Source organism: Mobula birostris, chromosome 8 (genome assembly GCF_030028105.1).
Source record: "Mobula birostris isolate sMobBir1 chromosome 8, sMobBir1.hap1, whole genome shotgun sequence".
Classification (NCBI taxonomy): domain Eukaryota; kingdom Metazoa; phylum Chordata; class Chondrichthyes; order Myliobatiformes; family Myliobatidae; genus Mobula; species Mobula birostris.
Window position 1 is genome coordinate 68,015,600 of NC_092377.1, and position 15,636 is coordinate 68,031,235.

Below are 15,636 nucleotides of genomic sequence, written 5' to 3' on the forward strand. Positions count from 1 at the left end.
AACCCACAACACGTCGAATCTTTTAAGTGAATGGGCAACAGCAGCCAGAAAACCATGAGCATACATTCAGTGGCCACTTTATTAGTACAGGAGGTAGAGGAGGTACCTAATGGAGTGGCCACTGAGTGCAAGTCCTTTTCACGCATTCATAGAAACATTTACCATTTGCCGGTTATCCAGAATTGTCGACTTTTGAGATGTCACAGTCACAAGCAAAATGGAACACTACTTCATTTGATTTAACAAGCATAATGGATTTTGCAAATACTCTCAGCCACTCCCAAAGGACTCATCCTGTAATCTAAAACAACACTAAATGATTTTTACAGAATCTGCAAAACAAAATTTCAGAACCCTGCAACCCTCGAAATATGAAACTATGAATGCTGTGTGCTATTTAAAATAATTATTTTATGGTTTTTCAACTCCATGCCACACTATCAGTGCAATAATTTGCTAGTATTTTTTCCCTCACATAAATTTCAGAGATTTTGATTTCACATTGAATTTAAAAATTGAAGTTCAGAGAGCAATCTGCATCTTAACTTGAAAATGCAGGAAACCAAAAAAGTTACCTAGAAATTAACTCGAATTACAACTTCCATATCTTTTAGTTCCATACACATTTCCAAAATATATGAATCTTGCCTGCTTATATAATGCAAATCTGATAAGCTGTTTCTTTCTTCTTCTATTATGGATTAATCATATTGGTGTTAATTCGTACACAACCACAGAAGAAATAGTCACACTTAGCAAACCTTTGTGGCTGGGCTAAAAAAAAGTGGTGCACAACATGGAGAAAATGAGACACTGACAACATCAGTCAACCTCGCCAACACGAAGCCACCCAAGATCAGCCAAGGCTCAGCCTCAGAGCTGTTATGAGCTTGGCATGGAGTTAAAACACTCACTTTTGTCCTGGCATCCTTATTGAGTGTTCCTGGAGCTCAATCCATCAGCTAAATTGAGTTCTGCCTCCATGAACTGCTAATGATCTGCTAATACATATTTACCTTGAAAAATTACAATCTGTAAAACATGTTAAATATTGTTGATGAGGTGATGAGTTCTATATCTTAAAGAGGTATGTTGACATATGATGGAAACACGGGATAGTAGAAAATATACTGTAAATTTGTTCAGGATTTTAAATGTTAAAAGGAGGAACTTCTGTTGTATCATTGCAGTGAAAAAAAAATCCAAATCCTGTAAAGAATAGAGGCATTTGAACCCACTGCAATCTCTGAATACCCCACATACTTTACATGAAAAATGGAAATAATAATTTTAATGACTAAACTTAGTCATTATTTTCAGCATTAGTCTGCAGCCAAATGAACTAACCAATTATAAATTAGGCTATACATTTTCTATTTGACTGAATGCTCATTAGCACATCCTTGCTGATCCATTTGTTAAAAGGGGAATGAACAGCAATGCCAGTATTTATTGCTATCATAGAGAGTTTACTGGTAGTCTTCATAATGATTTCAAATTAACATAATTGACAGTTCAATAATAATTTATTGGTTCTGAACAAACCTAGATGCATTATATTTTTTAAAAATTCTGTGCTCTAAGTGCATGTGCTTTCGAACCATCTTGCTGCCAAGAATTCTTATTTGCTCAAAGAAAAGGGATCATTAATTTTTATTGCCAACATAATCAGTTAGACGTTTTTAATATTAAAAAGCTATCTTGCAGAATATAGATCCACAAGAGACTCTCCCTTTTCCACACCACAAACATTCATGAAAAGGCTCTTTCTTAGGTGCTGCACTTAAAAAGATCATATACGAAGCTGCAAATATTTGTTTAGCGCAGACACCGGAGGAGTTATTTTCAACCAGCGTTCATTCAATGTTCTGCTCCCGAAGAACAACAAACTCAAACAACCAGTCAGAGTTGCCAGCTTTGACTAAAAACCAAAAGATGATCATCTTCAGCAGACTTAAAGTACAATTAATATTGTGAAAAAAGTTTAACTATCCTTTCAAAGGAAAAACACTTTGAAATTATTAATCAACTTATAAAACCATATGCACAGAATCAAATTTCAAGAAAATAATCCTATCTAGGCTGGTAAATATTAAATCCCACTCATACCACTTCAGTATGGGAAGGAGACCAGAAAAAGGGTAGGCGTCTTTATTAGTCAGCAGTAATCCATCATCGCTCCCTTGTAAGAAGCTCCAAACAGTACCGGCTGCATTTAAAAAATACCACGATAAAAGAGATGAAACATGTACACTACAGTTATCTCTGAGTGTGCAGTACAGAAAATATGACAATGTTGTCTATCCAAGGCATGACAGAATTGCAAGCAGAGACAGATCACTGCGAGAGTGCACGAAGGCATTTACTGATAATTACATCCAATTAACCAAAGTTATTCTGACTGTCATTGCTCTCGCACCGATCTCAAACAGCTCACTCAGCACTGTGAAGAAATTATATAAAGATGCGACAGACTGTGTCAGTCAGACTCACCTTACACAGCTTCTGATACCGTGGACTGGAAATTGCCATCCTTTGCAAATTCTGCAAGAATACTAAAACTTTTTGCAGAGACGTTCTCACCACAGCCATCATTGCAAGCTTGGCAGAAGGCACTGTGGAATTTACATTATAACTGGTGCAAAAATCATTTTCTTCTTATCAGTGGACTTGATTTGTCAGTTTTGAGCATGCTCACTATCTATCTTTGACAGAAGCTTCAAGGAGCTGCACTAGCTAATGTACTCAGAGTAGGGTGAAAGGTTGCTAAAGAATGGTATTAGCCAGTCATGTCCAGAACATCAATCACACCATACAGAAAAATAAAGAATGAAGCTCAGTTATGCTTGCTGCAACCTTGGAAACAGAAGAGATTTCTTAAGACAGCAGAGAGAAATAAAAGTTATTTCTTGGGGTAAGACAAGTCCAGTCTCCAATAATAATTCAGCTCTGGAGCTAATATTTACCATGACAAGGGGAAGAGGCAAAGAGGAAAAAAAAAGAAATGAAATATTTGGCTTCTTTGAAAAAAAATCTAAACATAGGTTTGATATTGTTGCACAGCAGTACAATAAATCTCAGAAAGAATATCTGTCCTTTTTATACTCACTTTACAAATCAAAGCAATACATCACAACTTGGCAGTTCCTAAAGCAAAGAAATAAATACACACACACAACCCCCATTTTAAAATGGGTTGTAGCCCTGTGACAATTTTAGTAATTTTATCCAGTAGTTAATACAATTAATTACATCTTCATATTGTAGCTTACAAGAAATATAGATACAGTGGTATGCAAAAGTTTAGGCACCCCGGTCAAAATTTCTGTTACTGTGAATAGTTAAGTGAGTAAAGATGAACTGATTTCTAAAAGGCATAAAGTTAAAGATGACACATTTCTTTAACATTTTCAGGAAGAAAACTTTTATTTCCATCTTTTACAGTTTCAAAATAACAAAAAAGGAAAAGGGCCTGAAGCAAAAGTTTGGGCACCCTGCATGACAGGACTGAGTAACACCCCCTTTAGCAAGTATCACAGCTTGTGAATGCTTTTTGTAGCCAGCTAAGAGTCTTTCAATTCTCATTTGGGGGATTTTCACTCATTCTTCTTTGCAAAAGGCTTCTAGTTCTGTCAGATTTTTGGGCCGTCTTGCATGCACTGCTCTTTTGAGGTCTATCCACAGATTCTCGATGATGTTTAGGTCAGGGGACTGTGAGGGCCATGGCAAAACCTTCAGCTTGCGCCTCTTGAGGTAGTCCATTGTGGACTTTGAGGTGTGTTTAGGTTCATTATCCTGTTGTAGAAGTCATCCTCTTTTCATCTTCAGCTTTTTTACAGACGGTGTGATGTTTGCTTCCAGAATTTGCTAGTATTTAATTGAATTCATTCTTCCCTCTACCAGTAAATGCTCCCTGTGCCACTGGCTGCAACACAAGCCCAAAGCGTGATCGCTCCACCCCCGTGCTTAACAGTTGGAGAGGGGTTCTTTTCATGAAATTCTGCACCCTTTTTTCTCCAAACATACCTTTGCTCATTGCAGCCAAAAAGTTCTATTCGAAAAGTTCAAAAGAACATCTAAACAAGCCTGATGCATTTTGGAAACAAGTCCTGTGGACTGATGACGTTAAAATAGAAATAAAATAGAACGTTTACTGGTGGAGGGAAGAATGAATTCAACTGAATACCAGCAAATTCTGGAAGCAAACATCACACCGTCTGTAAAAAAGCCAAAAATGTAAAGAGGATGGCTTCTACAACAGGATAATGAACCTAAACACACCTCAAAATCCACAATGGACTACCTCAAGAGGTGCAAGCTGAAGGTTTTGCCGTGGCCCTCACAGTCCCCTGACTTAAACATCATTGAGGAACTGTGGATAGACCTCAAAAGAGCAGTGCATGCAAGACGGCCCAAGAATCTGACAGAACTAGAAGCCTTTTGCAAGGAAGAATGGGCGAAAATCCCCCAAACAAGAAGTGAAAGACTCTCAGCTGGCTACAAAAAGCATTTACAAGCTGTGATACTTGCCATGCAGGGTGCCCAAACTTTTGCTTTAGGCCCTTTTCCTTTTTTGTTATTTTGCGACTGTAAAAGATGGAAATAAAAAAAGTAATCTGTTTAGAATATTAAAGAACTGTGTCATCTTTAACTTTATGCCTTTTGGAAATCAGTTCATCTTTTACTCACTTAGCTATTCACAGTAACAGAAATTTTGACCGGGGTGCCCAAACTTTTGCATACCACTGTAAATATCTTATTTCCTAATTCAAAATAAATACTTAAAATTCTATATGACTTAAAGGTGCTAAATGGAAATGAAAGCCTGCAGATACTGAACATCTGAAATAAAACTAACCGCTGGGGCAGTAAAAGTGGGGAAAGGGACAAGGAAAACGTTTCAGGTCAATGACTTTTTAAAGTTGGATAAGGGAGAAAATAATGGCGTTCAAGTTGCAGAGAGGAGAAAGATGATAACAAAGATACAACAGGGTGGCGACTAACATTCAGCTGCCACAATTGCTTTCAGTGCTATTTAAGAGGATAATGAATGCTTGTTAATCATAGCTGGAGTGTCTGTGGGAGTGTAAATAAAATTGAAGAATGAGAGCAGTTGGAAAAATATTGCTTCAACCATAAGATGGTAATCATAGCTTCTGCTGAAAACCTGATATAAACGAGAATGCTGAAAAATACCCGGTAAGGTCTTTGGAGACAGAAAAGTGATTACCCAAAACTTCCAATGTGATTCATTATACTTCTCAATCCTACTTGACCTTTCTCTGACTTCAACACAGCTTCTTCCATTTCTACTTTTCTAGACAGATCAACACTGATTAAATGACATTTATTTCCTCTCGGACCACACCAAAATTAAATGTCATCTGGGCAGCCTTGGTCTATATCCAATCACAGACATGTCCTTTTATTCTCTCCACTCAGTCCAACTCGCTGAAACTCAAGCCACATTTCTTTTTCTTGCTTTTTCATGATGTAGAGATATTAACATGCAATATTTTCCCTGATCCTCTCCACAGATGCTGACTGATCTGTGAGTATCTCCAATATTTTCTGTTATATAAAAGAAATCACTCCAATTGCATTATGGTATGCATTCACCTCAAGGACTGCAGCAGTTGAAGGCCACAACTCACTTCCACCTTCTCAAAAGCAATCAAATGTGGGCTCAGTCTGTGAACCCCACTTGAAAAAATGACTTATTCAAACAAAATAATTACACAAGATGAGACTAAGCTTCAGAACAGAACACGAACTGAAAACTTCAGTAAGCTTTCTTGTTTGCCAAACTGTAAGTGGTCATTTACCTGATAGTGCCAATGTCAATTTTTTTGAAGAGTTATCCAATTCATTTTACTAACCTTGCTATATTTTCATTCAAATTTTCATTTTCAACCATTTACTCAACTTTTTTTCTGTAATCTACAGTTGACTCTACTTTAGCAATTCTTTCAAGCAATGTAAGTGAGCTTCATAAATATCCCCAAAAAGCTCTCATCCCATTACTTTCCTCATAAATCTGTCTCTTCTGGTTATAAATGGAAAGAGTATCTCTACTTTCTTTTCATTTTGAAAATGTTTAAATGTCCTTTAACTTGATCTGAACAGCACAAAACATCTTTGCTTCACAATGTAGCCAAAATCTTCCTGTATCCCAGGTATCATTTGCAAATATGTTGAAACTATACATTCTTTATAGTTTGCAATGTGCTCGTTTACATTACAGTACATGTCCTGAAAATTAACATACCATTGTACAGATACAAAATTAGCAAACACACTTGTAGCAGCAACTGAGTGGAAAATTGAGAGGTTTATCTCTTTCAGAAGCACGTCACAGAAAAATAAGTTTAAAACTAAACATTCCCTAAGCAATCTTACAAAATAATATACATGTCAACCTTCACTGATCCGACTCCGACTACCTGTAATCCGGTTCCTTCAATAATCCGGCACTGATTATGTTTAATGTGATCCTTCTATAATTCAGCATTTTCACTAATCTGGCACTCCTCAGGTCCCAATGGTGCTGGATTAGTGAAGGTCGACCTGTACTTAATTTCAAGTTGAAAAGTTTCTTTGCACTTTCGACGAGAACTTTGCTCCATGGTTTAAATATTCCAATAGAATCCATTAGCTTCATCCAAAATAATGTAAATGTTGGAAAGCCAAAATACAGTAGTAAAGAAAATGCTGGAAATATTCAGCAGGTCAAGCAGCATTCGTCAAAGAGAAACAAAGTTAATATTTCAAGTCAATGACCCTTCACCAGAACGTTATTCTTCTTCAGTTGCTCTTTCCACAAATGCTGCCACTATTTCCAGCATTTTGTTTTCATTTAAAGATACAAAGCTACGAAGTTTTAAACAGCTTTAAATACATTATAAATTATACAGTGTGGCAGAACTGATGAATTCAAGATTTAGAAACAGCCTTGTCAAAAACAAATCATGCCATTCTGCATAAAAGAATGCCATTTACTGTTTATGTAGACCATGAAACAGCATTATTTCCACAATCAGTGATAGCACTCACAGCAGTAGCACATTATTCATTACGGGTGGGATTCTCAAGTGTTACATTCTTAAAATGTAATCCTTCAAGTACAGCTTCAATGCCAACACTTTATTTTTTGAAAATATTCAACATACTCTGATAATCATTTCATATTTGTTTACACCTATAGAAAATCATTAAAATTAAATTTCCTTCATACAGATTTATTTATTGATAGAGATACAGTGCGGAATAGGCTTTCCTGGCCCTTCGACCGCACCGCCTAGCAACTATCGACAATCCGGATTTAACCCTAACCTTATCAAAGGACAAATGACAATGACCAATCACTCTACCCAGTACGTCTTTGGACTGTGGGAGGAAACCAGAGCACCTGGAGAAAATGCACACATTCTGTGGGTAGGATGGACAGAGACTCCTTACAGAGGATGCCGGGATTGAACTCCAAACGCATGAATAATAGCGTTGCGCTAACTGCTACATTACCATGGCACCAATAAATGACCACAGAAGGATAATCTGACAAGAATAGAGCAAGACAGCTGGTGGAAGAGCATCCCTTCAACCTAGAAGGATGAAATTCACAACTTTGCATTCCAAACATTAGATGTGAACTGCCACTGACATGCCCAGCACAGATCCTGAGTCATAGCAGCTTCTCACAGCTACCATTGGGAAGGAGGGACAGAAGCCAGAAGTCTCACACCATCAGTTCAAGATGTTCCCCTTCAAATATTTGATACTTGTACTAACTAGCACAACTCTAAATCACTTAAGTTTAGCAACACAAAGACCACTTTGCACAAGAATTGAATTATTCCTCTTCTCATCGTGTCTCAATTCCATTTTGTCCGCTTTGGTTCAATCCCTTCCTACCTACATCCATGATACATTGGATACTTTCAGTTCCCTGGCCCAGACTATCTTACTTTCACTATGGATGCACGGTCCCTGTACACTTTCAGTTCCCTATCCAGAAGTCCTGAAAGCCCTCTGCTGTTTTCTTGACAACAGACCTAACCAGTTTCCTTCCACCACCACCCTCCCCTGTTGGGCAGAACTGGTTCTTACCCTCGACAATTTCACTTTTGACTCCTCCCACTTTCTCCAAATTCAATGTGTCCTCATGGGTACTCGCATGGGCCTTAGCTATGCCTGCCTTTCTGTCAACTACATTGAACCAGTCCATTATTGAAGCCTATGCTGGTAACACTCCCCAACCTTTCCTCTGCCAGATTGACAACAGCATTGGTGCTGCTTCCTGCATCTATGTTGAGCTCATCAAATTCATCAACTTTGCCTCAAACTTCCCCTGCCTTCAAATTTACTTGGTCCGTCTTGGACACCTCTTCTGAAGAAAGACTGTCTGCTGATACCTTCTACAAACCTTCTGACTGTCACAGTTATCTTGACTGCACCACTTTCCACCCTGTCACTGGTGAGACCTGATGCAGATTGGAGGACCACCTTGATGACTACCTTTGCTCTGTCTGCCATGAAGGTCATGATCTCCCAGTGGCTAGTCATTTCTGTTTGATTTTCCATTCTGACGTTTGTCCATGGCCTTATCATGGCAGTAAAGAAGGCCACACTCAGGTTGGAGGAGATGCACCTCACATTCCATTTGGGTCACCTCCAACCTGACAACATGAACATCAACTTCTCCCTCCTCCTGCTTCCACTCCCCACTCTGGTTACCCTCTCACCTTTTCTCTTCACCTCTCTCTGGCTCCCCTCCTCCTTCCCTTTCTCCGAAGGTCCACTGTCTTCTCCCATTAAGTTCCTTTGTCTCTACCCCTTCCACCTATCTCCCCCCATCTTCTTACTTCACCCCTCCTCCCCGTCACCTGATTTCACCTATTACCTGCCATATTATATGCCTCCCCCTCCCTCCCACTTCGTTATTCTGGCACCTGCCCCATTCCTTTCAAGTCCTGATGAAGGGTCTCGGCCCGAACCATCACACATGCAGAATTGCCTGTGTTTTTATTCACGTTGTGTTCTTACTTGCAAAAATTGGGTTTAAATTTATCTTTTTTTTAAAGTGATTATTGCTTATATGATGCTATGTGCCTGTTAATTAGTTTGGTGAGTGTGTCTGTGAGCAAATTTTTTTTTTGCATACACATACTTGTGCATATGACAATAAACTAAACTTTGACTTTGTACTAACCGACAAAATGTTCCTTTTCCAGATATTTAATTCAGACTTTGTGTCCGTGATGCTACATCAACTAAGATTTTCATTGCACCTGTGCATCGACATTTCAGGCCGAGACCCTTCATCGGGACAGAAAAGGAAGGGGGCAGATGCTAAAATAAGTTTGGGGGTGGGGGGGGTGAAGAGAGGAAAGAGCCAAGTGGGTGGGGGAGGGGTCCTCAAGTAGAAGCTGTGGGGTGATGTGGAAAAGGCAAAGGGCTGGAGAAGAAGAATCTAATAGGAGAGACGAGTGGATCATGGGAGAAAGGGAAGGAGGAGAGGTGCCAGAGGAAGGTGGCGAGAAGAGGTAAGAGGCCAGAATGGGGAAACTTGGGGAAACAAAGTGGGGGGGGGGGGGGGGGAAATTACCAGAAGTTGGAGAAATCGATGTTCATGCCATCATAGATGGAATACGAAGTGTTCCTCTTCCACTTTGTCCTAAACTTTGAAATATGGGAATTTCTTTAAAGGTTGAAGTTTAGTTACAATTAACAATTGTCTTCTCTCTCAGGCACTGCTTCACGGTCCAGGTTTGCAAATTCTGAGGAGGGTATTCAAGCAATGTTTTGCCAAAGGTGGGAAAGAAGGTGTTTGACAAGCGTGTGTGGGTGGGCAGTTTAGGAAGTGGTGTACTCCTTCTGCCATTTGCACTGGTTTAAGTTTCTCACAACAGAACTCAAGGTTTTCATTCCAAGCCAAATGCATCTTCTCCATTTTCAGTGATCAGAGATTCACAATTGTTGAACTTTTCGAAGTTTCATTGAATATTTGTCTGGTTGCCAATCTCTTGCTGAGATGAACCCCAGAATAGCCTGCACATGTGAACATCATGACATGCCCATCAGAGCTGATTAAGGTCAACTCTGGCTTTGATGCTTGAACTGTTAAAAGACGACATATGTTAGCTTGCTTAACCTTCCAGTCTATTGAGGATTATTGCTGAATTTCCAATACTTTGAGGTGTCCGTTGTAGATAGTCCACATCTCAGCAGTATGCAGATGGCGGAGGCGACTGCCACCTGGCTGAGCAAGAGTTGTGTTTTTTTTTAATCATTTCTGTGGTTTTGATTTTCTAATGATCTATTTCTCAGCTGGCAAAAGACTATGCTGGTACACTGAAGCCACTGATGAACTTCATCATTGACATCTGAACACACTGAGAATTGGTTCCCAAAATACTGATAGTCCACATTTTCCAGCATCGACAGTTTCATGTCTCCATACCCTGACCATTACATATCTCTCACGATGCAATCAATGACAATACATCTGAAAGCACAGCCTAAGATAGTTATGGGGTGTTGCTGTTGGGAATGCCCACTCAGATATGTCCCAACTTTATACTGAGCAGAATTAACCACATGTACCTAGATTTAATATGGATAGCCACTGCATAACAGCTAATACACAGATGAAGTAGATACAAAGTGTCCAAGACAAATGGATGTTAACACAGATGCAGTTGCACAAACACTGCAGTTCCAGTTGGCAAGTGCTCACCCAACAGACTCAGGCACAGATGCCTATGATTGGTGTCTCCTCCTTGCTTTCCCCTACTACACTTCCCCTCAACTACTATCACCCTGAAAGCTCTTGCCTCTTCAGTGATATTCCTGTCCCTTACACCTCATCCAACTCAGCCTTAGACCCATTTCCTCCAATCCTTGGACTGAGCACTTCTCTCCCTTTGATCCGACGCTCTAGTCTTCATCTACTGCACCTCTGCTCTTCTTTAGTCCTCTGCCTTTTTTCAGTTCAGAGAAAATTCCCATATTCCATTGCTGGGTGGCATTTTCTTTGGACAGCCAGTGTCAATAGTCCCAGATCGGCAGGCCAGAGCTGCAGCAGCTCCGGGATACTGATGCAAGCAATGGGGTGGGGAGGGAGTGCTGGCGTAAGTGTACAGCCCTCCTCACCCCTCCCCCACATCATTTTACTTTCTATCTCAGTAAGACTGACTCCTGCAATGCATCAATGGCCTGCATTTATATACCTTCTGCAATAACAAAATACTGCATTGCTAACAAACTTCACAATAACTGTTTTTTCTTTTCACAACACTTGAACGAAAGCTAACTTGGATTCAGCATAAAAGAGCAATATAATAAAAATATTGCAGCCACCACTTGCCCATTGAGTACGTCTGTTATCTGGGGAGTGGCTTTTATTTTTAAACTACTCCCTTCACACCCACTAAACTCAAAGAGCTTCACAAAGTTTCTTATATTGTTCCATATGACTTGACAAATCAAATGGAACTCACTAAAATGCACTCCAACAGCATTTTTCAGCAACACTGAATGTTTCTCCGACATCAATTTGCCAGAATAACAATAATATTCTATTCAGTTTTAAATGTTAACACTGGCTTCAGAAGTTAATCAAAATAAACTACCACAAGAGACAGTATTCCAGCCTTTCATAGTCACCTCCCCAGAATGAAAAATTGCAGGTCATGACCTCCTTCTGTTGGAAAGCCAATGTCTCAGATCACTTGTAAAAGAGCGCCTTGCACATCACACTGCATACCAACCCCACAGACAATTATGTGCTGCTGCATGGCTTCTCACACCCTCCTGGCATCGCTGCTGTGGCTGGCCCTGCCGTTCAGCAAAGCAGGTTGCAAATGATGATTTGACAACAGGCAGGTGCGAATTGAATTTCCAACTGGTGATATGCAGATTGTCTTTGACAGGTTAATGATCAGAATTCATGTAAATAAGAACAAAAAAAACAATTAAACATTGATTAAAATGACAAATTGACTTAAATCACCTTTGTGAAACAAATCACAACATTATTTTAAAAATTTACAAAGTTCCAAAGTTCAAAGTAAATGCATTATCTATATGTATCTCACCATGTACAACCCTGAGATTCATTTTCTTTCAATAACCAGAATAGAGTCAATGAAAGACCACACTAATAAGGCAGAAAACCAGTTTGCAAAAGACAATAAACTGAGCAAATACAAAAAGAAAAAGAAATAACAATAATAATAAAGTAAGCAGTAAACATGAGAACATGAGATGAAGAGCCCTTGAAAGTGAGTCCACAGACTGTGGGATCAGTTCATGATGGGGTGAGTGAAGTTGAGTGAGGTTATCCCCTCTGCTTTGATGGTTGAGGGGTAAGAATTATTTCTGAACCTGGTGGTGTGAGTCATGAGGTTCCTGTAACTTCTTTCTGATGGCAGCAGCGAGAAGAGAGCATGCCCTGGATAGCGGGAATCCTTGATGTTGGACATTGCTTTCCTCTAACAGTGCTCCATGTAGATATGCTCAATGGTGGGGAGGGCTTTATCTGCGATGGACTGGGCTGTATCCATTACCTATTGTAGATTTTTTCCATTCAAGGGCATTAGCTGTGATGCAGCCAGTCAATAATACTCTCCACCACACTCGTCTACAAGTTAGTCAAAGTTATAGATGTCATGCCAAATCTTTGCAAATTCCTAAGGAAGTTTCAAAGGTACATTTCATGTCAGAAATGTATACAATAAACATCCAGAAATTCTTTTCAGTAGAGACGCAGTTATGCTTTCTTTGTAATTGCACTTACATACTGGATCCAGGACAGGTCCTCTGAATGATGATACAGAGGAATTTAAAGTTCTGATCCTCTCCACCTCTGATCCCCTGATGAGGACTGGCTCATGGACCTCTGGTTTCCTCCTCCTGAAGTTAACAACCAGCAACTTGGTCTGGCTGACATTGAGTAAGATATTGCTGCACCATTCAGCCAGATTTTCATTCTCCCTCCTATACACTGATTCATTACCACATTTGGTTTGGCTTACGACAACAAACATGAGTCAGAAAACTTGAATATGACATTGGAGCAGTGCTTAGCCACCCAGTCGTAAGGTCAAAGGAAGTGGAGCAGATTGCTAAGCACACATCCTGTGGTATACCTGTGCTGATGGAGATTGTGGAAGTGGTGTTATTGCCAATCCGAATCGACTGGGGTCTGCAAGTGAGAAAATTGAGGATCCAATTACACAAGGAGGTATTGAAGCCAAGGTCTTGAAGCTTATTGATTAGTTTTAAAGGAACGATTGCATTGAATGCTGACCTGTAGTCAAGAAAGAGCACCCTGATGTATGCATCTTCGCTGTCCAGATGTTCCAGGATTCAGTGAAGAGCCAATGAAGTGGCATCTGTTGTGGACCTGTGGTGCCAGTAGGCAAATGAGAATACTTCTCAGGCAGGAGTTGATATGCTTCATCAACAACCTCCCAAAGCACTTCATTACCATGGATGTTACTGCTACTGCACAACTGTCATGAAGGCAGGTTACCTCATTCTTCTTAGGTACCAGTATACTTGCAGCTGCTTGAAAGTGGGTACCTCAGACCTCCAAAGCTAGGGTTAAAGATGTCAGTGAACACATTAGCGAGTTGATCAGCCCAGGTTTTCAGTGCTTGGCCAGGTACCCCACCCAGATTCACTCCCCTGAAGGAAGCTCTCACGTCCGCCTCAGAGACGGAAATCAGGATATCAGGCGCTGTGGGACTTGTGATGGTTCCTCAATGTTTTGACAGTCAAAGTGAGTATACAAGGCACCAAGCTCATCTGGAAATGAAGCCATGTTGTCACTTATGCCACTTGGTTTATAAGAAGTGATAACATTCAAGCATCCTTCGTCAGTTCAAGTTCAGTCCAGAATGCCACTTTGCTCGCGCGATGGCTTTCTGGAGATCATAACTGCAGCTCTTGAAGCATCCTTGGTCACCAGGCTTGAATACCCCTGAACAGGCCCTCAGCAGACTGCGGATCGCATGGCTCATCCAGGGCTTCTGTTTGGGGAAGACTGAATGATTTTATGGGCACAGCTGTTTTAATAAAGTCTATTACAATCATGCTGTATTCATTCAGATCCACAGATGAGACCTTGAACATGGCCCAGTCCACCAAATTGAAGCAATCCTGCAGCAGCTCCTCTGCCTCCCACAACCACATCTTTGTTGTCGTAATCTCTAGACCTTTGCTCTTTAGTCTTTGCCTGTGTGCAGGTAGCAGAAGGACAGCCAAGTGATCAGATTTCCCGGTGTTGATGACGCACGGAATGATAGGCATTCTCTTACCTTAAAATAGCAGTGGTCTAGTGTGTTAGGACCTCTGATGCTACAGGTTATATGCCGATGGTATTGGGGCAGTGATTTCTTCAAACAAGCCTAACTGAAATTCCTGAATATGATTTGAAATGCATCGGAGTAGACTGTTTCTTGTTTGGAGATAGCATCACGCAGTATCTCAAGTGCCTGATTGCATTCGGCCAACTGTGGTATGTAAACTGCAGTCGGGATCACAGAGGAGAACTCTCTTGGTAAACAGAATGGTCAGCATTTGTTCAGTAGGTGTTCAAGACTGGTGGAACAAGTGTACGAAAAATCTGCCACATCACAGCACCACAGACTGTTTATCATGAAACATGCACCTCCACCTTTTGCCTTTTCCAAATTAGCATTTCGGTCCATACTATGTATCAAGTAGCCTTCGGGTCTGGTCACCATATCTGCCATACTCTGAATAAGCCACATCTCGGTAAAATGCAGAACACAACAATTTCTTATTTCTCTTCAATACAGCAATCTTGCCATCGGATCCTCAATGTTGTTCTCAGTGACGACTTCTTACTAAAGGTCAACAAAATGAGCTAGACAGTAGGCATTGGCTACTGAACATCCAGGCATGGAGAATATTCTATCCCTCAGTTCAAAGCACTGCACTCAGTTCCAAGTTCAGAAACAGCTGGAGGTCAGAAGAGCCAATTTATTCATGGCATAATGCAGGCACAAGATATGAAACGTATTGATGCATACACTGCAGCTAACTGGCAGTTCTGTCTCCATCAAACACTGGTTTATAGCACATTTTGGTCATCAAGTTAATCCTCTGCCTCCGTGATTCAATGCTCTATTCAGTTTACAATGGCAGACTTCTACTATGGCCCTAAATGTCAATTAAAAGCTATCAATTATTATATAATCAATACCTGCTGACTATTGAGCTAATGACTGACAGTACCTGACCAAAAGCCAATTATAAGAAGGAGTCGCTCCTTTGCAAATTTATTAGAAATACTGACAACGTCAGATGAGATGTCTTTGGTGACTACCATCTGAAATAGTACTGAATGCAGCACTGATTTACAAGACTGATTCTCCAGGCTGTCCCACGGGAAAATCTGAATAAGACTAGTGTAATCAAATCCCTTGAGTTTAGAAGACTGAGATATGATCTCTTTGAGACTTAGAAGAATTTGAGAAAGATGAAGAGTATGTGTTGCAAGGCTGTTTGACTTTGCAAGCAATCTGGAATCATGGGACACTGTTTCAGGATAAGGAGATACACATTTATATCTTAAAAGAGGGAAGATTCCTTTTGTCAGCTTTGTGG

The 15,636-nt window shown here is 40.2% G+C and overlaps 1 protein-coding gene across 7 annotated transcripts in view; it reads right to left on the reverse strand.

Annotated features, from left to right (window-relative positions):
- The window catches only part of LOC140201367 (utrophin-like), a 524,122-nt gene that overhangs the window by 221,072 nt on the left and 287,414 nt on the right, over positions 1-15,636 (reverse strand). Inside the window, exon 1 of one of the 7 annotated variants that reach the window (XM_072265381.1) lies at positions 2,494-2,595. The exons of the other annotated variants lie outside the window; for them this stretch is intronic. Coding sequence (XP_072121482.1) covers positions 2,494-2,595 — 102 coding nt within the window. Of the gene's footprint in view, positions 1-2,493; positions 2,596-15,636 lie in introns of those variants that run through there. 7 annotated transcript variants of the gene reach the window in all.